The sequence below is a fragment of the Rhizophagus irregularis genome, chromosome 13 (assembly GCF_026210795.1).
Source record: "Rhizophagus irregularis chromosome 13, complete sequence".
Lineage (NCBI taxonomy): Eukaryota > Fungi > Glomeromycota > Glomeromycetes > Glomerales > Glomeraceae > Rhizophagus > Rhizophagus irregularis.
The window spans coordinates 1,825,242-1,852,334 of record NC_089441.1 but is presented as its reverse complement, the minus strand read 5'-3'; the positions used below and the strand labels follow the sequence as shown (position 1 = coordinate 1,852,334).

At 25.9% G+C, this 27,093-nt stretch overlaps 4 protein-coding genes across 4 annotated transcripts; all 4 read left to right on the top strand.

The window, feature by feature from the left end:
- Positions 1-1,027: 1,027 nt before the first annotated feature.
- OCT59_004987 (uncharacterized protein) lies at positions 1,028-2,504 on the top strand (the record flags this gene model as incomplete). The annotated part of the gene is made up of 6 exons (XM_066138081.1): positions 1,028-1,158; positions 1,250-1,313; positions 1,383-1,485; positions 1,773-1,835; positions 1,919-2,049; positions 2,265-2,504. The coding sequence occupies 6 exons, from the start codon at positions 1,028-1,030 to the stop codon at positions 2,502-2,504; spliced, it is 732 nt and encodes a 243-aa protein (XP_065997264.1).
- Positions 2,505-5,957: 3,453 nt separating this feature from the next.
- On the top strand, positions 5,958-6,431 carry OCT59_004986 (uncharacterized protein; the record flags this gene model as incomplete). Its single annotated transcript, XM_066138080.1, has 1 exon — positions 5,958-6,431. One exon carries the CDS (start codon positions 5,958-5,960, stop codon positions 6,429-6,431), a length of 474 nt encoding a protein of 157 aa, XP_065997263.1.
- Positions 6,432-17,495: 11,064 nt separating this feature from the next.
- On the top strand, positions 17,496-18,243 carry OCT59_004985 (uncharacterized protein). The gene is made up of 3 exons (XM_025321909.2): positions 17,496-17,629; positions 17,699-17,848; positions 17,930-18,243. Exons 1-3 carry the CDS (start codon positions 17,525-17,527, stop codon positions 17,984-17,986), a joined length of 312 nt encoding a protein of 103 aa, XP_025167643.1. The 5' UTR covers positions 17,496-17,524; the 3' UTR covers positions 17,987-18,243.
- Positions 18,244-26,124: 7,881 nt separating this feature from the next.
- OCT59_004984 (uncharacterized protein) lies at positions 26,125-26,424 on the top strand (the record flags this gene model as incomplete). Its single annotated transcript, XM_066138079.1, has 1 exon — positions 26,125-26,424. The coding sequence occupies one exon, from the start codon at positions 26,125-26,127 to the stop codon at positions 26,422-26,424; it is 300 nt and encodes a 99-aa protein (XP_065997262.1).
- Between the last annotated feature and the right edge of the window lie 669 nt (positions 26,425-27,093).

Sequence of the window (27,093 nt, the reverse complement as noted above, 5' to 3'; positions counted from 1 at the left end):
CATTTAAACATTTCTGCATAAAGGTATTGAGTAAAATATGACAGTACGCTAACGCAACTTGGTACGTACGTGTGTTTTTTTTGTTCGTACGTACATTTACAGCTAATCAATTTTTTTGTACTAGTACGTACGAAAGTTTTAAAATTTTCGTACTAATTTAAGTTTTCGTACAATCGTACGACTTTGCATTTTTGTATTTTTGTGCAACTTTGACATATTGTTTTTAACAAAATATCTTATAAAATTAAATGTTAAATTATAAAATTAAAAAAATTCTTTGAAGATAAGCCAAAGAAGAAAAATAATTGAAAATATGGATATTTACGATGACAGAACTTCTTCAAAGAAGTAAAAAATTAAGAGATATTTACGATGACAGAACTTCTTCTTCAAAGAAGTAAAAAATTAAGAGATATTTACGATGACAGAACTTCTTCTTCAAAGAAGTAAAAAATTAAAAGAGATATTTACGATGACAGAACGTTAAAATCATTATATTACAAATTTATAAATTAATCAGATTGATCATTACACAATTATTATATTACTCAAATATTGTGTACAACATATTCATCTCAAAAATTTGATCACATGATGTTACAATGTAAAATATTAGTACGAAAAAATCAAAATTTATTTTTAAAGGTCCGTCTGAGTACGGAAAAATTAAAATTTTTTTTTTGAACGTCCGTACTAATTTGTATTACCGTACAGTACTAATTTACTATATACTCCTGCATAATAAGCAGTTTTGAATTAAGATTATAATAATATTTTTATTTGAATTTTCTTTTTATTTTAATTTTTTAAAGAAAAATTCCTAGCTATTTATAAATAAAAAACTAAGTTATCTCATCAATAAAATCTTTAATCAATATAATCATCATAAAAAAAAAACTTTGATTAATTTACCAAACTTATCTGAAAATTTACTTGGAACTTTAAACGATAACAATGAATATCATGATATTATAATTGAAGTTGGAAACGACCCTAACGTAAAAACATAAAAACATTTTGTGCTCATATGATTAATTTAAATTGTCGTTCTCCTTATTTGCAAAGAATATTATCAACTAAAAAAAAGAGTGATGATGGGGCTTTGGTACATATTAAATTAACAAATATTTCTCCTGATGTTTTTGATATAATCTTAAAGTAAGTAAGTTAAAATTAAATTATACAATGTAATGAATGATATTATTTAATAAATATATTTATAATTTACAAACTTGTTATTGTTTTTTAGATATATTTATGGAGGGAGGCTTTCTTTGAAAGAATATGATACTTCAGTTATCATTAAAATCTTGGTTGTTGCCAGTAAACTTGGTCTCAAAGAATTAATCCATATTTGGAATCTTTTTTGATTGAAAATAAAGGAAACTGGATGGAACAAAATTTTAATATTATATATCAAACGAGCTGGTGACTCTTTTTCGCAACTTCAAAAATATTGTAATGATCTAATTTCTAAAGATCCAAGTAAGATTTTTAATTCTCCAAACTTTTCCACAATTCCAGAAAACTTTTGGTTTCGCTTATTCAAAATAAAAATGCTCAAATGAGAGAAGTACAAATTTGGGAACATGTGATTAAATGGGGTCTTGCACAGAATCCAAAACTTCCCTCCAATACTAAAGAATTTACAAAAGATCAATTCATAAATTTAGAGAATGCCTTACAACATATTATTCCTTTAATTAAATTCCGTGAAATGAATTCTAAAGAATTTTCGAAAAAAGTAAAACCTTTTTGAAAGATTCTATCAGAGGATTCATTCGATGAATTATTAGATTATTTTCTGGATAGTGATAACGAGAAATCAGAACCTAGTACATTAGTGAAACAAATATTGATTCTAAGATCATTACACTTCAACGAGCTGAATTAATCTCAAAATGGATCGATAAATCAGATGAATCAACTACTTCATACAAATTCAAGTTATTATATCGTGGATCTCATGAAACACTTGCCAGATTTGATGCATTTAAAGAATCCCATAAAAAATGTGATAATAAATCTCGTACTGTGACAATTATTAAAGTGAAGAACAGTAACAAATTTTTGGAGGTTATAATAATCCAATTGAATGGAAATCTAACGGTTATGCCCTATAAAAAAAATTCTGGAAAAACCTCCGATAAATTTGATCATTTTTCTAGTTTTTATTCCGAAGAAACTAAGACATGTGATCATTTTTCTGAAAAATTTTTTATAGGGATGGTATTACTAAAGATAGTTTTATATTCTGTTTTAAGAATAATAATAATATTCTGAGTTATGTAGTGGATGAAAAGAATGCTGTGTATAATAGTTATTACGTCGGTCCATCATTTGGTAATTGTGATCTGTATTTATACCATAGTATTGAAGGTGGATTGGGATTTTCTTATAAAAAAAGTTCTTATGAAAAACAAATTAGAGAAACTGAAGAATTATGTTTTGTAGAAGAATTTGAAGTATTTCAAATTATGTTAAATTTACCTATTTCGTCATAATTTTCATAGCGTGAAATTTTTTAAAACTTTTATCTTTTCTTTTTGTTTTTTTGTCTCTTATTTTGAATAAAGAAAATCTGTAAGAATTATTATTAATATAACTGTGTGGAGTGATATTTACTATTATATTTATTACTATGATGGAAAAAAGAAAAGAAATTCTATACTTTATTGATCTTGTTCGAAGGCCTTATGGACGTATGATCAACTTATTATAGTACATGTAAAAAGGGTTAGAAAGAGCAAATAATACTAATCTGATCCACGCAGTTTATCTGAAAATAAAAAAAAGCGCGATTATAAAATATTAAAATGAAGAAATGTATAATTTTATCTTTTTCCCATCTTTACCCAAATGCTTTGTAAGCAAACTGTCCCTATTAAATAATTCAAGTTTATTTTTTATACAGGATAATCCAGACTTTATCGACTTTATCTCACAACTATAAAATAAATCAATTATCGAATATACCGAGTAGTGTACAGTACCAAGATCATTTTGATCATTTGACTTATGTGGTGATAAAACGCGTTTATGTCATTATTATACGCGACTGTTTCAAATTCCGAGTGGCTAATTATTATTATTGATTACATTACGTAAAAGATCAACAAAATAAATTAAATAAATAGACTATTTTTTTACTTTTTACTTTTTTTTATTTTTTAATGTTTAACTTTTTTTCCCATGTCTATTATAAAAAGACACCAACTTTTTTTTTCTAAGTTATTATTTACCATATTTATTATTAAAAGCCACCGCCTATTTTATATATAAACTACATAGAAAAAATAATTTTTTTTCGAAGTTATTATATTTATTATAAAAAGCCACCAATACTTTTTGACATATAACTTTTTAAAACAAGATACAAAAGCTCACTTTTCTTCTTTATTTGAATACACTTATAATACAAACATTATAGAAAATAATATTAATAGTCGTTATGAAAAATCTCCCTTTATAAACAAGAGCACTTTAATATAAAAAAAAACATTTTTCATATATAAAAGAAATAAATATTGAAACAACAAAATATTCCATATCACCATATCATTTCAACTTTCCTTTGGATATCAAGACACATTTTTAGATTTAATAGATTTTTTTATAAAATGATATGGTATTTCTTTCGGATTTTCATTAGACTGCTGGTAAGTGTAGGTTTACTGTGAATGCAGAGTTCTTGGTGGGATTATCCTCTCCTCTGTTATGTTCAAATTCATTAGTCAAAGAGTGATTCTAGCACAATGCACGGGTGTGTTGAGTTGTTCCCTCTCTGAAAGATGACCTCTAAGTCACTGAGTGTGAACTTTATGCTTACTTTGATTGTTATTAGCAGTGTTTTGGATCTCTAATATCCTGATGTTGTTAATAATATTGCCTAGGATCTCACATTTTTTTTTTATTATGCTTATTAGATTTCTTCAAGAAATTTGTTGGAGTTCAATAACAAATTCAGATAATCAGATATGCATTCTCATTAGATTGGTAAGTGTAGGTTTACTGTGAATGCAGAGTTCTTGGTGGGATTATCCTCTCCTCTGTTATGTTCAAATTCATTAGACAAAGAGTGATTCTAGCACAATGCATGGGTGTGTTGAGTTGTTCCCTCTCTGAAAGATGACCTCTAAGTCACTGAGTGTGAACTTTATGCTTACTTTGATTGTTATTAGCAATGTTTTGGATCTCTAATATCCTGATGTTGTTAATAATATTGCCTAGGATCTTACATTTTTTTTTTATTATTCTTATTAGATTTCTTCAAGATAGAAATATGTTAGTTAAACAACAAATTCAGATATAATTCTCATTAGATTGGTAAGTGCAGAGAGTAATTCTAGTACAATACATGGTTGTATTGAGTTGCTTCATCTTTGAAAGATGATCTTTATGTAATTATGTGAACTTTATATTTAATTTAATATTGCTACTATATTTACTTACACTTTTTAATTCAAAGGTAATAATAATTTATCTTTATTTCAATATAAAAAATCTGTGAAGTTTCCTTTAAGATTTTTTTCAAAAAATTTCAAAATTTTGTCAGAAAAGTCATTGAAGTTTCCTGAGTTCTCTTTTTCACACAAATGACACATAATTTAACAGTCCTCCTGTTTTTACTTGTTTTTTAACCATATTTAATGCAATATTGGAAATCTTGCTTCAAAATGAATTATCATCAAAATAAAATTTGCAATGTTTCATCTAATGGAAAAAAATATGCTTAGTTGATAATAAAATCTAACGTATTTTGGGTTATATTCACCAAGAATATTTCCTTTCCTATAAATGTAACAACATTTAATTTAACTTTATAATTTACGAAATTTTTTAGGAATGAATCCATCTTTATTTTTCTTTAATAAACAACTTAATTTTTTAAGGGATGAATCCATCTTTAATTTTCTTTAATAAACAATTTAATTTTGTGTGGGAATTATAAAATCTCTTAAAATACAAATTTATCAGATTTAAATATATTTTAGGTTTTTCACAGTTCTTTTAAAGAAAATTATGAAAATTATTCAATAAATCTGTAAATACTTCATGTTAATAAACTGTTTCAAGAATTCTTGTTCATTTTAAATAATTTTGAATATAGTTTAATTCTATTTAGAGTGACTATGAGTGATAATGTAATAATTTGACTGATTTGAGCAAGTTGTTTAGGTAAATGACCTAAATAACAAAAGATTCCAATGACATGTAATTTGAATTTAATTATTTTTTATTCATTGATAGTATAACACTACTATAGTCGCAGTCAAATTTAAAGTGCGGGCTGAAAAAAGCAAGCCGTAATTTTACCCGAACTGGAATTACAAAATGATGTGATTATGACCCCGTGCTGACTCGGGTAATAATGACGCATTTGTTCGTCGATCATGTACTATTTTTATAAATTATATTAAAAAAAAAAAATTTACAAATTTTATTTCTTTCAAAATTATAATGGTTGACAATAAAGAAAAATTATGAAACCTTAACAAATATTAAATTACCAAATATTTTACCTGAAATTTTTAGTATAGATTTAAGGTATGTAATAATTAAGAAAGAAATTTAAAGATTAAAATAAAAAAAGTGATTGTTCATTAATATATATATATATTTTAATTTTTAGATATATTTATGGAGGAAATCTTTCATTAAAAGAATATGAACCTTAAGATATTATTAAAATCTTAATTGCTGCCAACGAACTTAATCTTCAGGAATTAATACCTTGTTTAGAATCCTTTTTAATTGGAAACAGGGACAAATTGGATTGAATAGAATTTTGATTTGATATTTAAAACAAGTTTTGAAAAATGAACTTTCTGTAAAACTTCAAGAATATTTGTACTAATTTAATTTCAAACAAACCGGAAAAGATATTTGCATCATTAAATGTCATTTCAATTCCAGAAAATCTTTTGATATCACTTATTAAAAATGATAATCTTCAGATGAGCATTCATGTTTGGGATTATGTGATTAAATGGGGACTTGCTCGAAATCCAGAACTTTTCTCTGATCCTACAAGTTACTCAAGAAATGATTTTAATACTTTAAAGAATACTTTACAACAATGTATACCTTTCATTAAATTCCATAATTTGACTTCTAAGGACTTTTCAAAGAAGGTATTACCTTACAAAAAAATCTTGCCAAAGGATTTGTATAACGAACTATTGGATGATTTTTTGAACGATGACAGGAAGCCAATTAAAAAGCCGACAACTAACGTTGAAAAGTTTGAAGAAAACGGTATTAATTCTAAAATTATAACAACACAACGTGCTGAATTAATTTCAAAATGGATTAATGGTCAAAAATCTACAGACGAGTTAGAAATTTCATATAACTTCAAATTATTATATCGCGAATCTGTTGATGGATTTGATAGATTTAAAAAATTCCATGAAATTTGTGATAATTAATCACATACCGTAACAGTTATTAAAAATAAGAGGTAGTAACGAAATTCTTGGAGGGTATAGTCCAATTGAATGGAAATCTGATAATAGTTTTGGTATTACTTGAGATAGTTTTATATTCTCTTTTAGTCATGATATTGATGTAACATTATTAATAATATTTTAAGCCATGTGGACAATGATATATAATGGTTTATTTCATGGTCCATCATTTGGTTGATGGTGATCTTCTTTTATTTAATGAATTTAGTTATGATTTGATGGTTAGGTGTACAAGTCAATCATATGAAAACCAGATCAAAAAACCATTATCTGACTCTTTTGAGTTTTTTTCGTATAGAAAAATTTGAAGTGGATGAATTAAAAGTATTTAAATTATATAAAGTTGAAATTTTTATGGATTTTGATTATTTATTTAAAATCTTTCAAAATAGTTTTAGTAAAAATTTGGTTGTTTTCAAAAATTATATGTTACGTAGTGTATGATTCAGGTTAGAAAATCAATTTTTTCTATCAGTACGGTAGAAATTGTGATACTTTTTAATGTTTTAAAATAAAATATTAGATAATATCAAATTTTTAACGAGAATAGATATTTAAAAGTTAAAACATGACATTTTGTAATAATTAATTTGTAAATTTATATCTTACTCTGATTTTTTTTTAAAAAAAAAATAATTACGATCTCATATTTTTATTTTTTTTTATTTTATCCCAAGACTAAACGCACATGAGATATAAATAGCATGATATCTGTCAACACTAATGTAACAAACACTTCAAATAATTTAATATTATTAGGTAATAGAATAAAATTTTGAATCAATTTAAGAAATTATATCTATATTAAACCAATCTTAATGAACAACAAATTCACTGATCTGGTATTTATTCATATTGGATAGGATAAATCGTATTGTTTTTTAAAAATTCCAACATAAAATAATATCATGAATAATTATTTGTATTTTCAGGGACTAACAGATTTATTACAAATCAATAAAATAATAATACATAATTGATGCAACCTAGATTTGTATTATTTCTAACAATTTAACTTTGTAAATAAATTATGAAATATTAGATTAGGATTCAATCATCAGTCCTTAACAATTGAAATACTTCGAAATCTAATGTATAAGTAGCACATGGATCTGTTTTTCATAACGTTATTATTACAAAAGATAAATAAACGATCAAACTTAACTTTAAACGTAGCACCAAAAGATGGACCGTAATAGCGATTATTACATATAGCTTTCGTTTCATCACTTATACGACTTAAATGTAATTCTCAATACCATAATTACTAAAAGAGAGTATAAACTATCTTCAGTAATACCAAAACTATTATCAGATTTCCATTCGAAGGATTATCAAAAAGTGCGGAAAAAACTGGGATCATTCCTTCCTGAACTTGGAATGGGGAACGACCATTCCAGCTCTGAACTGATATTATTGAATGGAATGACTTGAAACATATCAAATCGAATAAGCCAATTAAGTTCCATAATCATAGAAAGACAACATAATGTACTAATGTACACATTTATATAATATATTCAATATCTAAGATTACAAACACATTATATGAATTATACCAATAACATACCAAAAAATTTATATATTACTAATTATATTCTTCCTTATTTGACCATTTAATTTCACGATGATTATAAATGTAACATTTTTTTACATTTATTACTCTAATTAGTAAAAATAATTGTAAAGATCTTTAATTAAATTTATCAGGAAAACAAATATGAATTTTGTATAAAGTGAATGAAGCCAATTCAACCAATAAATCCAACAATTTATTATAATATATGTCATATTTGATAAACTTATCTATATCTATTGCTACCAAGTGTTGGCATTTGGTAAAAATATTCTCTAGTTAATAATTTTAACAAAATGTATAATAAAAATAAAATTTATTTAACAAGAAAAATTTTTTGGGTTTTTGAAAAAAAGATCGAAAATAAAAAAAAAATTTTTATTTTTCAGTATTGAACTAAAAAATAAAAGTAAAAAAACAATTAAAAATAAAAAATAATTCAGTCTATAATATAAGAACCGGTATATTTGAAAAAAAATAAAATAAAAAATAGGAATAGAAAAAAAGATAAACCGGGTGGGAATGGTCGAAAATGAAATATTATTAAAAAAGAAAATTAGCATTATATTGCAGTTTCAAGTTCGGAAAATGTAATATAATATGAGTTCCGCATAAAATTTTAACATATATAATAAATTTTTAATAAATAAAGTACAAACTGTTACGCCGCTGATCATTTAGATTACCTGCGAATTTCTTGAAGTTTCGGTGTGGCACAGATCGATCATCATTCCGCGTAACACAAGTAACGAGCTTTTAAATTAAATTTATTTGGTTTCATGCTTTTTATAAATCTGTTGATCAGTAATTAACTATATTTGGCTTGATTCACTTCAAAAATAAAATATTTTTCATTCGATGGGAAAATTAGAAAAAAAAATCTAAAAATTGTCAAAGTAAAATAATGACATAAAATTTTGACTTATTCAGAAAATGGAAATTCGCTAAAAGATAATTTAATGATTTCAAAAGTCGCCTAACTTTAGATCAAAATAATAATAATTTTATTATTATCATTATTGACTTAGATAAAATATTAAGCGTATCAATCCCATCATAGTTAGAACGTTATGTCATACGCGTTCATGACGTTCTATTTTTGGTTATATTTAAAAATATTCATAATTTTCGAAAATATTATTAATAATTTGAATAATTTATCATTTGGAAACTGCTAAATCAAATAAATCCAAGATTTTTAGTATATAATAATTATTTTGTCCTCATATAATTCCTTTTACAGTATTTCATTACCTGAAAAAATTGCCATTCAAATATGTTATCGATGATATTATTGTCCTTGCTTTACATTTTTACTAATCCTTTTTAGAATTCTAGAACAAACTTATGGAATCTCCTTACCATTGTTAACTTCATTATTAGAACTTGGTATTTGAACGTGTAATGAAATATTTGTATCTTTTGAAGATGTAGTTGGCCAAGAATATGGATGGAATTTACTAAATCTTTTAAGTTTTTTATTTTACTTTCGTTATTTTCAACGAAAAAAAAATGTATGTGAAATAAGTCAAATTAAGTTATCTTTGGACTATGATAATTATAATAATCTAGCAAGTATTTCCATTGACTCATCAGGTAAACAAATGAAAATGATTTAAACCCTGCTTTTTAATAAACAGTAATCTTTAACATTTAATTTCTTTTTTACAAATTAAAATTTAAGCAACATGATTTAACGTAATATATTTGATATTACAATAAGGATATTAAAATTCACAAGCACAATACATGATAATAACTTTTTAATAATTGCTTTATATATTAAAGCATGCATTAATATATAGATGATCCCAATTTTTGCATCAAACCAAATGTAAAAGCTTTAATTACCCAAAATCTTATTTATTATTCAATTTATTCCTAATAAATCCATAATTAACATACTAAAAGTATTGTTATAACAATTAAATATCAAGTAACACAGAAAGAAAATCTAAATCTGTAACAGTCTCTTTATCTTCTATACCAAGTACACAAATAGAAATCATGCTGAAAATAATGTATATTAAGATTCTTATTTATACAATCGGAACTAAACTTTTTTTTTGCAAGTTATCAATTAATAAATAATTTTATTAGTCAGCAAGTTAGATTACTACAAATATGTTCATCAATTTAGGTATATACTGTATTTGGTATTTGATCAACATGAAATTGTATAAATATGTTTTAGTTCTAAACTTAAAATTTTTGCGCCATTTTTTTTTTTTTTTATAATTATGACTTCAAAATTTTTGACAGAATTATCCAATGATTACAAAAGGCTTTTTGAAGAAGAAATAGGATATGATGTTATTATTTATGCTGGAGAAGGACCAAATATAAAAGAAATTCATGCTCATTCAAATATTTTATGCGTTAGGTCTCAATATTTTCATGCTGCATTTTCTAATGAATGGGCCGAAAAAAAGGATGGTAAGTTTATTTTAAGAAAACCAAATATTGCGCCACATTTATTTAAAATTATTCTTAGGTAATGTATAATAATTATAAAAACAAAAATACTTTTTTTATTTTAAAATTATTTATAACATTTTATTATCTCAATAATAGATATATTTATTGTGGAAATATTGAACTGAAAGATTTACAAGGACCAGATATATTAAAATTATTGATAGCAGTTGATGAACTTAATATTCAACAATTAATTTTTCATATTCAAGAATATTTGATTGAACATCAAACTGAATTTTTGCATCAAAATCCAACTGGCATTCTTGAAACTGTTTATCAACATGAAACATTTACGGATTTATGGGATTTTTGTCTTAAAAAAATTTGTGAAAATCCCATGATGTTATTTAATTCCGACAGATTTATTAATTTAAAAGTTCCTTTATTAGAATTATTGCTAAAAAGAGATGATCTAATTATAGATGAAATCGATGTTTGGGAGAGTTTATTAAAATGGTGTTTTGCTCAACAAAAAATGAAGAATGATCCAAAAGAATGGAATAAAGAAGATATTACAAATTTAGAAAATTTATTGCATAGATTTATTCCTCTAATTAGGTTTTATGATATCGGACCTAGTGATTTCTTTTATAGAGTTTATAATTATAAGGATATACTTCCACAAGATTTAATCCATGATCTTTTGGAATTTCATATAGTTCCTAATATGAAACCTAAAACTAACGTAAAACCTTCAAGAAGACCAAAACTTGATTCAACTTTAATTGAATCAGGTTATGCTCCTATTTTTTCCTCATGGATTGATAAAAGAGATTCTATGCATTACGATAAAAGAAATATTCCTTATAAATTTAAATTATTATATCGTTCAAGTAGGGATGGTTTTAATACTGCTTCATTTCATAAGAATTGTGACAATAAAGGACCAACAATTTGGATTGCAAAAATTCAAAATTCAAACCAACTGATTGGAGGTTATAATCCACTTGACTGGGGTGGGAATTGTAATTGGAAAAATACTACAGATAGTTTTCTATTTAATATTTTAGATAGTAAAAATAATTCTACTGCAAAGTTAGGTCCTATTAATAGTTCTGGAAGTTATGCTATTTGTTGCAATAATAATCATGGACCACAAATGGGTAATTTGTATTGTCCTAATTCAAGAAATTGGACTTATAATACTTCTGGAACTTATTATTCTAATGTTGGTATTCCAGCAAATTTTCTAGTAGAATGTTATGAAGTATTTCAAGTAATTAAATTATAATCAAAAGCTTTGATTAGATCTAACTTGACTTATAAATTTACTTAGAAGATTTAAGAAATAAGATTACTATTTTTTGTAGATTTATATATATGATGTAGACTTTAATAATTTTATGTGTAAAATAAATATTTTTGTTTACTGAAAGATAATTTAATCGGTCTTATTGGCTAGAATTATAAAGATTTAAGTTACACTTAGTGTTTTAGTTTAATTTATCTTATGGGATACCGCTTAATCTCGGTTTTCCGTCTGGTACCTTTCAAATTTTTACATTCACATTCTGCCATGTCTCAATTGCCTCATGCATCTGTATCGTTTTTTAATTTTTTTTATTGCTTGGAATTGTTCTCTCTTTTATCTTTCTTTAAGGGATTGATCATCCAGATGTCATCCAGATATGTATTATCTATTGCTATGATTTTTAAAACAATATTAAGAAAATATTATAACTTTTATTTTAAAATTATTTAGATCAAAGGATTTTTTCACTTTTATTTACTTTAGCTTTAGTTTCAAAATTGATGAATACAGTTATTCAGGCTATTAACATACTGCGAATAAGTTGGGTGATTGATTGTTAAATAATATTTATTTGACTCTTAAATAATTAATTAACATATTTATTACCTTTCTTCGGATTTGATAGTAGTTTACATTTACTTATGATTCATTTCTTTTTTTTTAAAGAAATTATTTTTTTAACAATTGTTCTACTGTTTTCTAGTAACCAAATCTGCTTAGACTAGATCCTGTGCAGGTCTCACACATTGCAGTTGATTGGTAATACTGGAATTATTAATTTATTTCACTATCTTAGTCTACTATGATCACTAATAATTTTTTTTAGAATCAATCAGTATGCTGAGTATGGTATGTTTTATTTATTTAAATAAACAACTTGATGGTTGTTTCGTCTTTTATATTTAAGTTTTAATGAATAAATTTTGTCTTTTTTAGGATGGTCGACGTATTCAGATGATACTTAAATGTCGCTAAAAGTATTACACAATTAGCTATTTGGATCTACTATACATTACTTTTAAGAATCTTGAAGAATTGAATAAAGACAAAAATTAAACTGCACACTTGATAAATTATTTGCAATCAATTAACAATATAGGGAATAAAATTAATAATTTTAAAAAAAAATGATAATAATATTTAAATTGATTTCTACATTTTAATACTTATTCATTAATGTAATTTTACTATAAAAACATAACACACAGTATAAATTAATTAGATCTAAAAACTTTATTATCATAAATAAAGAACAATGGTTTAATAATAAGTATTTAATTTCAAATTTTTTATCACTAACTTATTTCAAGAATAAATAACTGAAAATTTCCATGATTTCCCCTTTCTCTCCCTCGGGGTTTTCCAGATTTGTGATGGATCATGATTATCCTGCTATGCTTACTACCATTATTACCGCACGATCATTTTACTTAAATATTTTGTAATCACAATTACGACTTTTACTCTCCCATGTATTCAACAGCCCTTCTTTATTTTTATATTCACAACTTTTATGGTCATATAACTATATAAGTTTTTTTTAAGGCCGAAAATCATTCACCAGCACGCATGCTTGCCTCTTGAAAAGGAAATAGTAATCAGCAGTACTTTATGTAGGAATGTGTGAGAGTTGAACGGCTTAACACAGCTAGTGATGCCAATGACTTAATATGACTCACCTTTTATCAACTCAGGGGGTTAAAAAGGTCACAAATTATACAGTATCATTATATTGCAATTCGCAATGATCATTTTTTTAATTTTGCATCGCAAGTTCACAACAGTTAAAATAATAAATTTTTAAAAAAAATTAAATTTTCAAAAAATTTATTATATTTATATGGTTATAAATATTTATATTTAATGAGTATGAAATAAAACATTAAAAAAATAATATTTCAAAGTAACAATTAGTAATAATCATCAAAAACATTTTCATCTATCCAACTTTTTAAACATATGCATGCACGTGCACTATCACCTGTTAATGTCTTGCTAATTACCATTTCTGCAATTGAAAATAATTGTTCACAAGGAACTGAACTTGCTTGAACTGATAAATAACTTTATACAAGATGAGATAACAATGGATATTCAGCTTGATGTATTTTCCACCACACTAAATGCTCAATTGTATCATCATGGTGGTAAATTACATTATTGTTGTATTTTACTTGCTTGCTGTATAGAATAATTAGCTGAATTCTGTGTTAATTAATCATGTTATAAAACAAGAGATTGATCAATATTTTATATCAACTCAAAAAATTCGGATATTTTTTAATAGTCATGATAAAATGATAGCTATTAAACTTCAAACATTTTAAAAGCGAATTCAATATAATGCAATTTCATTCATATATTAATAATTAATTTATAATTACAGAACGTTCATTACGTAGCATTTTTTTAAATGTATCCGCTAATCTAGTTCACCATAAATTTACATATAGCTTGTATGCCCTATAAAAAAAATAGATACGTTTTTTATACTGAAAGATACGTTTTGAATACTGAGAGATACGTCTAGATACGTCTAGATACGTTTTGAATGCACAATTCCGTATCTTACATGATACGTTTTTCAGTGTCTCCGTATACAAGACGTGTCTTGCAAGATACGGAATTGTGCATTTTCCCGTATCTCAAAACAGTGTTTGGCAAATGACTTGAAATGAACAAATGACTCAAATGACAAGTCATTTGTCATTTGTCATTTGCAACTCAAATGACCTGTCATTTAAGTCATTTGAAAAATATTAAATATTCTGAGAATTCTTATTAATTATTTTATTTATTTTAATTAAGAAAACAAAAATATTAAAACAAAATTGGTTTAATATATATAATCAAAAAAGTTTCAATAGTAGTAAAGATTTTTTAATCACGTGATTTGTCATTATTTTTACAGGTTATTATTTGTTAATAATATTATTATAGACTGGATTATTTCACTTATAATTTTTTCACTAATGATCATTTTATCCATACAGATAAAAGTTAATTAATTATGCAATAAAATATTTAATTGTAACACATGTAGTGGATCCGATATATATAATTGTTGTCTTTATTTAATCATAAGATGGCCATAACATTTATTTATGCATATAATTATATAATAAAATTATATATAATAAATAACATATCAAATATTATTATCACTTTAATAATTATGGTTGTATTATTTATTATTTTCAGATTACAGTAAAAAATAAATAATTTTGTGAAATTGATTCTGTTTGTGATTATTTCGATTACGTCCTTCCTTTTTTATACATCACGTGATTATAAATTGTCCAATAATCTTTAAATATTTTAATGACAAATGACCAAATGACAAAGGACGCAAATGACATTCAAATGATACCCAATCATTTGGCATTTGTCATTTCACGAATAATTCAAATGCCAAATGCCAAATGATGGGGTGTCATTTGACCAAATGACTCCTAATCCGAAAAATGGTCAAATGACCAGGTCATTTCCGAACACTGTCTCAAAACGTATCTAGTCGTATCTAGAGTTCTAGATGTATCTAGACGTATCTCTCAGTATACAAAACGTATCTTTCAGTATGAAAAACGTATCTACTTTTTTTATAGGGATGACATAGATTAAAGAAACTTTATTAAGAAAATTATAGGGTGTTTTGCCATAAAATTGGACAATAATTTATCAACAAAGTTTTATAATGATATCTATTTATTTCTGTCATAAAGATTTAACGATTTAGTAAATCATAATTAGAAATTATAAAAAGCAAGAATTTCTTCTTATTTTAACTCATTGAAAATATAAATAATTACATATTGTAAGATATTGATTTATCTATATAAAATTTTTCTTAAAACTTTATAATTTAAGGCATATTCAATAAAGCGAGTTCTTTATAAGTAATACTAACTTTCAAACATTGATACCAGCGTGATTTATTAATAAAATACAGTATAAAAATTAGATTATTTACTCTTCTATAAACTTTGTAAATGGAACAGAATTTATACTAAGAAATTACATATGCAAGATGTATTTCGATAAAATGTGTTTTTATTTACGATAATACTGCTGGTATAAAGTTTTATAATCTCCAAATTTAAATACATATATATAATTTTGTTCATATATTGTAGTAAAGATTGTGGCCAGTTTCATGTAAAACGCCCTCAATCTAAATAACAACATGAAGAGCAGAAAATATTATCAATTTTAATTACCAAGAAAAGATTTATATCTAATCCACTACCCTGATTATCTTATCTCTGTCCCTTGTCTATTCTAAAATTTCGGAAAATTAAGGACGGTGTAATCATGTGATATTGAAAAATAAACACATCTAGTTTTTTTTTACACGCTCAGGCGCTCAGCACCAATTTATATATATATTTTTTAAAATACTATAATTATTAATTTATTTAAATATTGTATTGTTCTTCTAATCTTATCCCCGATCAATGAAGTGTACAGGCTGATCAAATGCTAATATTTATATATTTCTTTTTAGGAAAATTATTCAACTTTTATTTAAAATGATCAAAATAATCTCATTTAAGAAATAATATAATAACAAAATGGGATGGATCCTACATTCCTACATGGTCTGGTAGGACCCAGAAATATATAGGTAGGGGTCAGCAGGTGATGAAAAAATTTTTTACTATGAGCTGTACGCGTTTTTTCAGGGCCGGAATTATAATAGGAATTAAATTCTGACCGGCATTATCAACAATTATCCAAAAAAGGAAAGATTTTCATGATTTTTTAGTTCAAATTACGCAATGGCCCTTTTATATACTAGTTTTTTTTTATCGTTGAAGGTTCTGGATGAGTATTTATTGTGATCTTCCGGCATTTTTTCCAATTATTCAGGTAATATTTGATGATTGTAGAGATAGTACTGATAAAAAGATAAGAAATTGGGAATATACTCCATTTACGTTGATGTTATTGATTGCACAGAACACAATACTAAGTGTGTAACATGTACCAGTTTGTGATCATATTGTTCGTGTTTGTTTGATGTCTTAGTATCGCACATAAAATTTTGTAATATATAATAAATAAAACAATAAGAAGAGATTTGTTTGTTTATTTTTACAATGTTACATTGGGCGTTTATGTTGATCATTTCTATGAAATTTCCCTATTTCGTTCTTGTGTTGCCCGTTATAGATGCCAAACCGCATACAGTAATTTGTTACATTGGGTGAAAATTCGATGAATTGTTAACACTCAATAACATATTGACTCAAAAGTTTCTTGTTCTTTCATTCATACAGTCAATTGATTCATTATTTCATTTCCGGTTTATTTTCTACATAACAAAATGGAATACGTTAATTTTATAAAAATATAAATAGTCTATCCTTTAGTCATTCCGTAAGTTCAAAATAAAGTTTTGCTAAAAAATCTTATTCATGTCACAGTGCAATTTATTTATCACATATACCGAATACAGTATATGATTGTTATATATTAAAAGATACATTGCCACAATACATAATTTTTACTGCGTTTGCGACCATAAACTATTGTTCTAATTCTGTATATTGTAAAAGTAAACAAAAATCCAAAAGGAATTATCATTCATGGATCTGTAACATAGACATGCATAATTATAGAGACACAACATGAATAAATCTTTTAATAGGTTATCTAGTGGGTACAGTATATTCATTGTAATTTTATTCATTCATTGTATCAATACCATTATAAGAATATTTTTTCTTTCTAATAAACGAACGAAAAATGACTTCTAACGATCAGTTATTGTCACAATATATCAAGTCAGAAGCAGTTGATTCAAATAAATCAACTGATGACTCGTTCATTAATCTTAAAGTTCGAGATTATGTTAAGTATATGTATATTAATTAAAGTGAATTTAGTTCTTTTATTAACAATATTTGTAAATTTCAATAGTCTAACAATGTGACAGTTTACAAAGTCAAAAGGACGAAACCTCTTAATAAACTTATGCAAATCCATTGTGATAGAAATGGCTTGAATATTCAAGTTTTTAATTTTTATTTTGATGGAATTCGTATTAAGGATAATTATACTCCTGATTATGTAAGTCTAAAATATCAAAATAATTTATAAGAATTTTCTATTTATTACAAATGTATCTTTTTTTTTTTAACACTAAAATAGCTTGAGATGGAAAACGATGATGATATCCATGTTGTGGCCAGCCAAATAGGGTGTTAATGCTTTTACACTAAACCAATATTAAAATATTTATCTTTTTTTTTTATTTTATATTTAAGTGGTGGTTTCTAAAATAAATAGTTATAAATCGATTTTTTTTACAATATTTATATTTAAGCAAATGATATAATTCTGAATGCTCATTATATTCAAAAACTCATATGATGATTCGATATATATTTTGTAATAATAACTATTTCCATTTTACATTTCAAATGTCTCGTGTAAAAATTAAATATTAATGGCAACTCTGTGACAAAATTTTATTTGAGAACTTTTATCAATTATAAATTAAATATATATATATACGAACGCAGAATTATCTGTTATATATTATCTGGCTCATTACTCAAATGTTTCTAGTTTCCTTAAGTAACACAAGAAATTGATTTAATCTAATTTAAATAATCAACTAGAATATGCAATTTGTCGGGGGACTTCGTCTCCCAAACATAACATTTATAATTATAAAAATTCTTTGATATTTAGATTACTTTCCTGTATAAATAAATTAAATTGTGTGAAATGTGTGATATACTATTGAAGTTATGTGAGAGTTTTTCATTATTAACTAATGACACCTTTATAGGTAAATTAAAAATGAATGATAAAATTTTTTTCTTATCCCTTAAACTGTAGGGGTTAAAATTAATTTTAAAATTTTTTGAATTTTTAAAATATCTTAAGATCTAGTGATCATAGAAAGATGAAATTATATTTATTAGATTCCTCTTATTAAGGCGCATTTAATGGTAATAAAATCATAACTCTAAGTTTGATAGGTAAAAAGTTATATTAATTTATAAATTTTTAGATTTTATAAGTTATCCTGTTACATAATATTTGTAGAAGAACAAATTTATTTCTATCAGATTCTTCTCATTAAGACACATCAAATGGTGGTAATTTTACATTTCTAGGGTTAATGGATAAAAAGATATTTCAATTTGAAAAATTTAGCTATAATTTGTTGATCATTTACTTTTAAAAAATCATTAATCAAATTGAACTTTTTTTTCAATTTTTACTTAGAAAATACTATAGATTTTATTACAAAAACATTGGTTTATGTAATTAAGATATTTAAAAGTGTCTTTAATTAAAAAACAAAATTGCAGGCAAATTTGGCTGCAAAACAGTTTAAGGGATAATTTTATTTATAAAATTGTAACAAAAAGAAACTCAGAATATTGGTAACATTTCAAAGTTAAAAAAAAGTCTTTAGCAATATAATTTGTAAACCATTTTTTAAAAAAGGCGTTATTTATAAAGAAAAAAAAATTTTAATACCACTTCTAAACAATTCTATCCTCAACTTATTAAAAATTCCGGTCTGATATATAGTTTAAAAACCATCCTTAAAGAAAAAAATAATAGAAATGTTAATAATAGTCCTGAAATATCATATTCATCAAAAACATTATAATTTTCAAATTTCAGATTTTCATTTTTATTTTTATTTTTATTAATGGGTTCCAGTCAGATATCTAACATGGATATGAATTTAAGTAGAAATTACATATAAGTCAAAATTGACAAAAATACTAACAAACTACATTGCCTATAATCTACTCAAACTGGTGGGCTTAGCCAGAAAGAAGGCACAATTGTGAAGTATACGGAAAAATCCATCCCACGGCACAACAATCCAACTAGACCACTACCTCTGACACGCTAGCTAATGAGACCAGGTGAAATGAAGCCCATACCCACAGATTATCAGAACTAAAAACTGCCAGCCCTTAGTTGATAAAAATCCCTACTGGTCGATAAAAATAAATTCTCCAAGTGACTATATTACCAGAGTTAATAAACTACCTAAGAGTAAACTAAAGGGAACTTTTTAGTATTATGCAATCCCAAAAGGACACCCACCTCATTTTGAACGATCCCTCCAATCTAAACTAAACTACAATAAAAAACCCATGATAGTCCAAACATGTGCCACCTTGACCTCACCTGACCAAAAACTGATCACCAAGATCTGCACCCCCTTAAATTACACCCAACTCTCTCAAAAGAAAAGATCTACAAATAGAGTTTTTGTCAAATGGATAATATCCTAGAATTATATCCGAATATCCTAGGATAACAGGTGTATCCAGGTAAATTTTGAACGGTTATCTGGATCTGTAGTTCACGAAATGGATGATCCTATAGGATAATCTGGATTATTCTAAGATTGCCACAGATACTATATAATAATTAACGTGTGAAAATACCATAAATGATTAACAAGACTTCCACTTTAATCTTATTTATAGAAAGAACAAAGAAAGAGAAAAGTTGAAATTCATTATAAAATATATTGCTTCCAAATATGTCAATTGAAAGAACTTCAAAAAAACATTCACAGTCTGAAGATGATAACCATATTGAATTTATTAATATTATTGATATAGAAAAACTCACACCCGATGATGCCAATAATGGAACTTTAAATAAACATATGAAAAATGCATTTGACGAACTTCTTAATAATAAAGAAGAATCTGATTCATTGAAAAGCAAAGGAAGTTCAAAATTCCACAGCTGGATATATAATTGGGGTGAACAGATAAATCATCCAACAAACTCAAAAAAATTTATATTTGTGTGTAATCAAAAATTAGATAATGATGAAAATTGTATTACAAGAATTGAAACATTGGATTCAACTGGTAATATTATCAGTCATATTGTACAGAAACATAAAATTTATGAACATTCTATAGCTACAACACCATTTAAGAAACAAACAAAAATTAGTAATTATACTGTTTTATCTATTTCATCTAATTCATCACAAATGATACAAGATCAACAAAAATATTTGGAAACTCTTCTTTTTGAATGGCTTATTCTTGATTTTCAACCACTTTATCTTTTAAAATCTCCTTTTTTTCGTCAATTTATTAATGCATTAAATAAAAATTTTGAACTTCCAACAGATAAAGAATTTCAAAAAAAATTTTTGAAGCATATGAATTCACACAAACGCAGCTTAAGCAATATATTTATGAAAATGCAAGATCAGTTTCACTGACTTGTGATCTTTGGACTTCTCGCAATAAGCAAGGATTTCTTGGAGTTACATCCCATCTCATTACATCTAATTTCAAAATGAAGGAAATAACTTTAGCAATTCAATATATTCCATACCCACATACAGGGGATAATATTCAAAAATTATTAGAGGAAGTAATTTTCGAATGGGATTTGCAAAATAAAATTTTTTTTTGTACCACTGATAACGCATCCAACATGAAGAAATGCTTTAGTCAAATCTCTCAGATCCAGAAATTATCATGCACCGCACATACCATTCAATTGGTTGTTGGAAAAAGACTTCTTGCTACTGAAATTCTAATTGCACGTTGTAACCCATGAAATCAAGATAATCACGTGATCGGATGAATAAAGGACCAAACGAAATATGGATAAACATTTAGCCGATGGAAGAATATTTAACCAAGATAATTAGAAAACATGATGTTATAATTATATAATATTTATTTATAAGTATTTATTTATAGTTTAATTATTTATAGTTATTTATATTTAGATTAGTTATATTTAGCTTAGTTATTATTAGTTTGATTATAAATAGTTTAGCGTGACTCAAAGATTAGATGGGAATAGATGGAATCAGATGGAAAGATGATAATCTGTGAGTCATAATTATTCAAGTTGAGTCATAGATTAAAGATAATATTAGAAATGATTTTCTTAAAAATGTTAAATAGGTGTGGAATTCAGTAGGAATTCTGCAGTCTCGATTTTACGTCTTGACTCAGGATGAAATTAATATTAATAAAGAGTTATCATAGTGGTTTCACTATGAACAACGATTAATAATTAATGATTCTAATATGAAATTATCAGTCCAGAGCAAAATTAAAGTTATTATGTGAAGTTTATTTAATGTAAGGAGAAACTATTGCAGTTTGTAAGTTAAGATTATGAGTTCATAAAAGAATGAAACATTATATATGAAAAATGATATAACAGAAAGAAAGTAAAGGAATATAATAAAAATCTAAACCAAGCGTAATAAAATGAATATAAGAAATTGTGTTTACTCACAGGTGGCAGACGTGGGTGACAATGTGCAAAAAGGTTGATTAACTTTTTTACTTCACCAAAACAAAATGAGCGCCTTCTTAATGCACAAATAAAAAAAAAATTCTGATGATGTAGAAGAAGAAAGTAATTTGCATACAGTTTTTTACAGAGCAATTACAGATGTTGAAACACATTGGTCAAGTACATATATAGCATGGGAAAGGTTAACAATCTTAAAACCTTATATTGATATTGTTATTTCATCATTAAATGCAAGTAAAGATCCAAACTCAAAAGAAGATGCAAAAAGATTAATGAAAATTAATCTCACTAATGATGAATGGGAAATCATGAGAGATTTGCTTGAAGTTCTAGGACCTTTTGCTGAATTAACAGAAAAGTTAGAAGGTACAAAATATGCAACAATGAGTTATATGTATCCAGGTATTGCAAAACTTAAAAAATGTTTTTGCCAAACAACAGAATTTAACAATAATTTGGATTTAGAAAAAAATAATCATGCATTTGAAGAAAATCAATTTTAAGAAGCTGATGAAGATGATGAATCTGGAGCTAGGCGAAAAATTAAAATCAATACTCCTGTTAATACCACAGGTCTTTTAGATAATATTAAAGCAAATCTTTATAAGGCACTTGAAAAATATTATGAAGTAATTGAGAAGGAAGCATTAATTTTGTCATTACTAGATCCACGCCAAAAAAAACTGAAATTTGCAGATAATGATCAAAAGGAAATAGCAAGAACTAGTCTTAATAAAGTTTATGAATTAGCAAAGAATGATGCTAATATTCAACAAGAATCATGTGGGCCAAAACCAAAAAAAAGGAAAATATCAAAGGCGCGTATTTATAAAAAGAGTTTATTTTTGGATGATGATGAACTTCATGATGCTCAAATTGATGACAATAAAGTTGAAAGATATTTAGTAATGGTGCAAATTCAAAATGATCAAGACCCTTTGAAGTGGTAGGACGTAAATAAAGGACAATTACTAGTCAAAAAAGGACAATTCAGCCTAAATTTGACCAGGTCGAATATAGGTCAAATGATGGTCTAACCTGTGTCAAATTGAGGTCAAATTTTCGGGCGCATTTAGGATGCCAATCGTCCCAAATTCAGACTAATTATTCGACCATTATTTAGGCTTAAATTGACCAATATTTGACCTTAAAACTTTAAGCCGAATTATGGTCTAATAACAACCCATTTATTTACGATTTTTTTTATCAAATTTATTATTAAATAAATGTATTTATTAATGCCTAAATACTTTATAATTATATTATTATTATTGCATCTATCTAATTTACAAAAAATATTTCTAATTCAAATACAATTCCACAATTACATGATTCATGTATTCGTATATATGAATCTTTAATCGTTCTTTGGCAATCCACCCGAACCTATAAAAAAAGAGAAGAACGTTTAGTAACCGTTCATAATATTAAAAAAAATAAGAAAAAAAACCAAGATTCGTACTTACTTATGAATCTTTGGTTTTTTCCATTCTTTGGAAGACACCCGAGACACCCGAGACCTAAAAAGTTAAGAAAAGAACGGTTATTAGTAACCGTTCATAATAATATTAAAAAAAAAATTGAAAAAAAATAAACCAAGATTCGTACTTACGAATCTTGGTTCCACTTTTTCTGAAGATCAGAAGCCAACCCGAAGCCTAAAAAAAAAGAAAGAACAGTTATTAGTAACTGTTCATTAATATTAAAAAAAAAAAAATTGAAAAAAAATAAACCAAGATTCGTACTTACGAATCTTGGTTCCTCTTTTCCTAAAGGTCAAAAGCCCACCCGATCCTAAAAAAAAGAAAGAACGGTTATTAGTAACCGTTCATAATATTAAAAAAAAAATAAAAAAAATAAGATTCATACGTGAATCTTTGGGTTTTTCCGTTCTTTGGAAGCCCACCCGAACTAGCCATAAAAAAACAAGAAAGAATGGTTAGTAAACCATTCGTAATAATAAAAAATAATAAAAAATTAAAGATTCGTACTTACGAATTTTTGGGTTTTCATTCTTTGGAAGCCCACCCGAACCTATAAAAAAAGAAAGAATGGTTAGTAAACCATTCGTAATAATAAAAAATAAAAAAAAAATTAAAGATTTGTATTGTACTTACGAATCTTTGGGTTTTCGTTCTTCGGAAGCCCACCTGAACTAGCTATAAAAAAAAGAAAAGAACGGTTAGTAAACCGTTCATATATTAAAAAAACAAAAAAAAAGAACCAAGATTCGTACTTACTTATGAATCTTGGTTTCTTGGTTTTCCTTCTTCGGAAGCCCACCCGAAACCTAAAAAATAGAAAAGAACGGTGAGATCCCCCGATTCCCTCTGTCATCAATTTACAGAGTTGCCACATCGAACGGGCATTCCCATGGTCGAACGAACGAATAAACGAACGAACGAACAATTAATCAACAACATAATTAACAAACAACAAAATCAACGAACAATATACAACAACATTCTTGGTTCACAACATGAATAGCGTTAGTAATATAAAACGTTGAACGATATAAAATAAAATTAACTTCTCTAAATTTTCCCAAATTATATCCACTTTTACCTTTAATTTCAAACTTCGATAGCTCTCGCTACGAATTATTACCTTCCAAAAGTATATATTTAATTCATCTTAAATTTCCGTTTTATTCAATTAAAATTAATTAAGCGAACATTAATTAAAGTTTAGGGCGGACCTATTACCTCTAATTAATATTAAACTTCACTAACAAATAATTAAATGAAACTTATATTTTTATTGAGTTCTGTGGATGAGAACTATGGAATTACCTTGAATTCCGTTCTCTATTTATACAATTTTTATACTACTTTCTATTCTATCTATATACTATCTTTTATGTTCTTTTTACATATTATCTTTGAACTATCTTTCTAATATACTATCTATATTTTAAATACGCTATCTTTTAATATGCTATCGTTTAATATGCTATCTTTTAATATGCTATGCTATCTTTTTATATATGTTCTTTTTAATATGTTATCTTTTATGTTCCATCTTTATACTATCTTTTTATATTATCTTTTATATTATTTTGTGTGTTTTTTTAATCTTTCTGACATTATTCTATATGTTCTTTCAATTCACTTTATGTGTTTTGCTTATAATCTATCTTTTGTGGCTTATAATTATTCTTTCTAATCGTTCTTATTGTTAAAGATTGCTAAGCCGCAATTGATCGACTCTAATTATCCTATTGGTTCTTTGTCAACTACTTGATGAATATTACATTATGTAGATCATTACTCTTCCTAAATGTTTATCAACATTATAGATATCGCTTAGTTTATATATTACTAAAATATTGAGTTCATAAAAATTATGGGATTCCCATTACTCTTCTTAAATGTTTATCCTTTTCGGCTAATTATTTATCCATCTACGCCAATTCACAATCAATTTGTTCGTTCTTAATATTTGGAAATTACATTTGGTGGTTGAATTTTATCATCTTTTCATGCTTGATATTCGACCGTTTACAACGGTTATTAGTAACCGTTCGTAATATTTTTTTAAAAAAAAGAAAAAAAATATAAACCAAGATTCGTACTTACTTACGAATCTTGGTTTCTTGGTTTTCCTTCTTCGAAAGCCCACCCGAAACCTAAAAAATAGAAAAGAACGGTGTAGCCATAGATACTGAAGTAATCGCATAATATGGAGGAATAATATGGAATAAAAGATCAAATGATAGAAAGTCACATGATTGGATAAAATTAACCGGAAAGGATAAACTTTTAGGAGAAGGAATGATCTACATGATGTAATGTTTATTAAATGATTAACGGAGAACCAATAGATCAAGTGGGGAGTTGATCGATGTGGCTTAGCAACCAGTTTATCAAGTTCAACAATAGGAACAATTAGGAGGAGTAATCATAAGCCACAAATGATAAATCATATAAAAAGGAAGGATAGCGAATTAAAGGAACAAAAAAAATAGGAACATGTAAAATATTGATGAACTGCAGCCGCAGTAGAAGAATAGCTGACGAGACGCAGTAGAAAAGATAGCACAGCCACAAAAGATGGATCTTTATGATATAATATTTGAAAGATTATTTTATTTTAAAGAAAAGATAGCACAGCCACAAAAGATGGATCTTTACGATATAATATTTGAAAGATTATTTTATTTTAAAGAAAAGATAGCACAGCCACAAAAGATGGATCTTTATGATATAATATTTGAAAGATTATTTTATTTTAAAGAAAAGATAGCACAGCCACAAAAGATGGATCTTTACGATATAATATTTGAAAGATTATTTTATTTTAAAGAAAAGATAGCACAGCCACAAAAGATGGATTATATCTTTACGACATAATATGCGAAAGATTATTTTAAAGAAAAGATAGCATATTAAAATAGTATAACATATTAGAAAAGATAACATATAAAATAGCATATAAGATAGCGCATAAAAAATAACATATAAAATATTAGAAAGAAATAAGAAGTAGGAAAAGAAAGAATAAGAAAGTTGGTTTAAATAGGAGCGGAATGGGAAGTGAATTCCACAGTCATCAGATACGATGTAAAACTTTAAGTAAATTAGTTAATTGTGAATTTTATGAAGAATAAATAAAATACCCTTTATATGAAAATTAATTGTTTCGATTGTTTTTGTTACTATTTTCTTATGATGAAAAAGTAATTTTGTTTAATTAATTGTTAGTAAAGCGTAATGTTATTTTAAAGGTAATAGGTTCGCCCTAAACTTTACTGTAATGTTCGCTTAATTAATTTTAATTGGACAAATTCATGGTGAATTTAATGTCATAACAAGAATTATGAAATGAATAAAATATAAACTTTTATAAAGAGAACTATCGTATTTTGAAAGAAGATAATGGATGAAATATCGTGGCGAGAGCTATCACAATTTGAAAGTTAAGTAGTAATAAAACTAAACCAAGCAAGAATATTAATGTTTCGCTGAGAGCACATATAACAGAAGCAGGGAACTTTGTTTACCGCCAGGTGGCAGACGGGG

Excerpts from the sequence above, each read along its gene's own strand:
- OCT59_004985 (XM_025321909.2), top strand. The coding sequence starts at position 17,525 with ATGACTTCTAACGATCAGTTATTGTCACAATATATCAAGTCAGAAGCA. Across the intron at positions 17,630-17,698 it reads ATCTTAAAGTTCGAGATTAT|TCTAACAATGTGACAGTTTA; the intron begins GTTAAGTATATG and ends AAATTTCAATAG. Across the intron at positions 17,849-17,929 it reads ATAATTATACTCCTGATTAT|CTTGAGATGGAAAACGATGA; the intron begins GTAAGTCTAAAA and ends ACACTAAAATAG.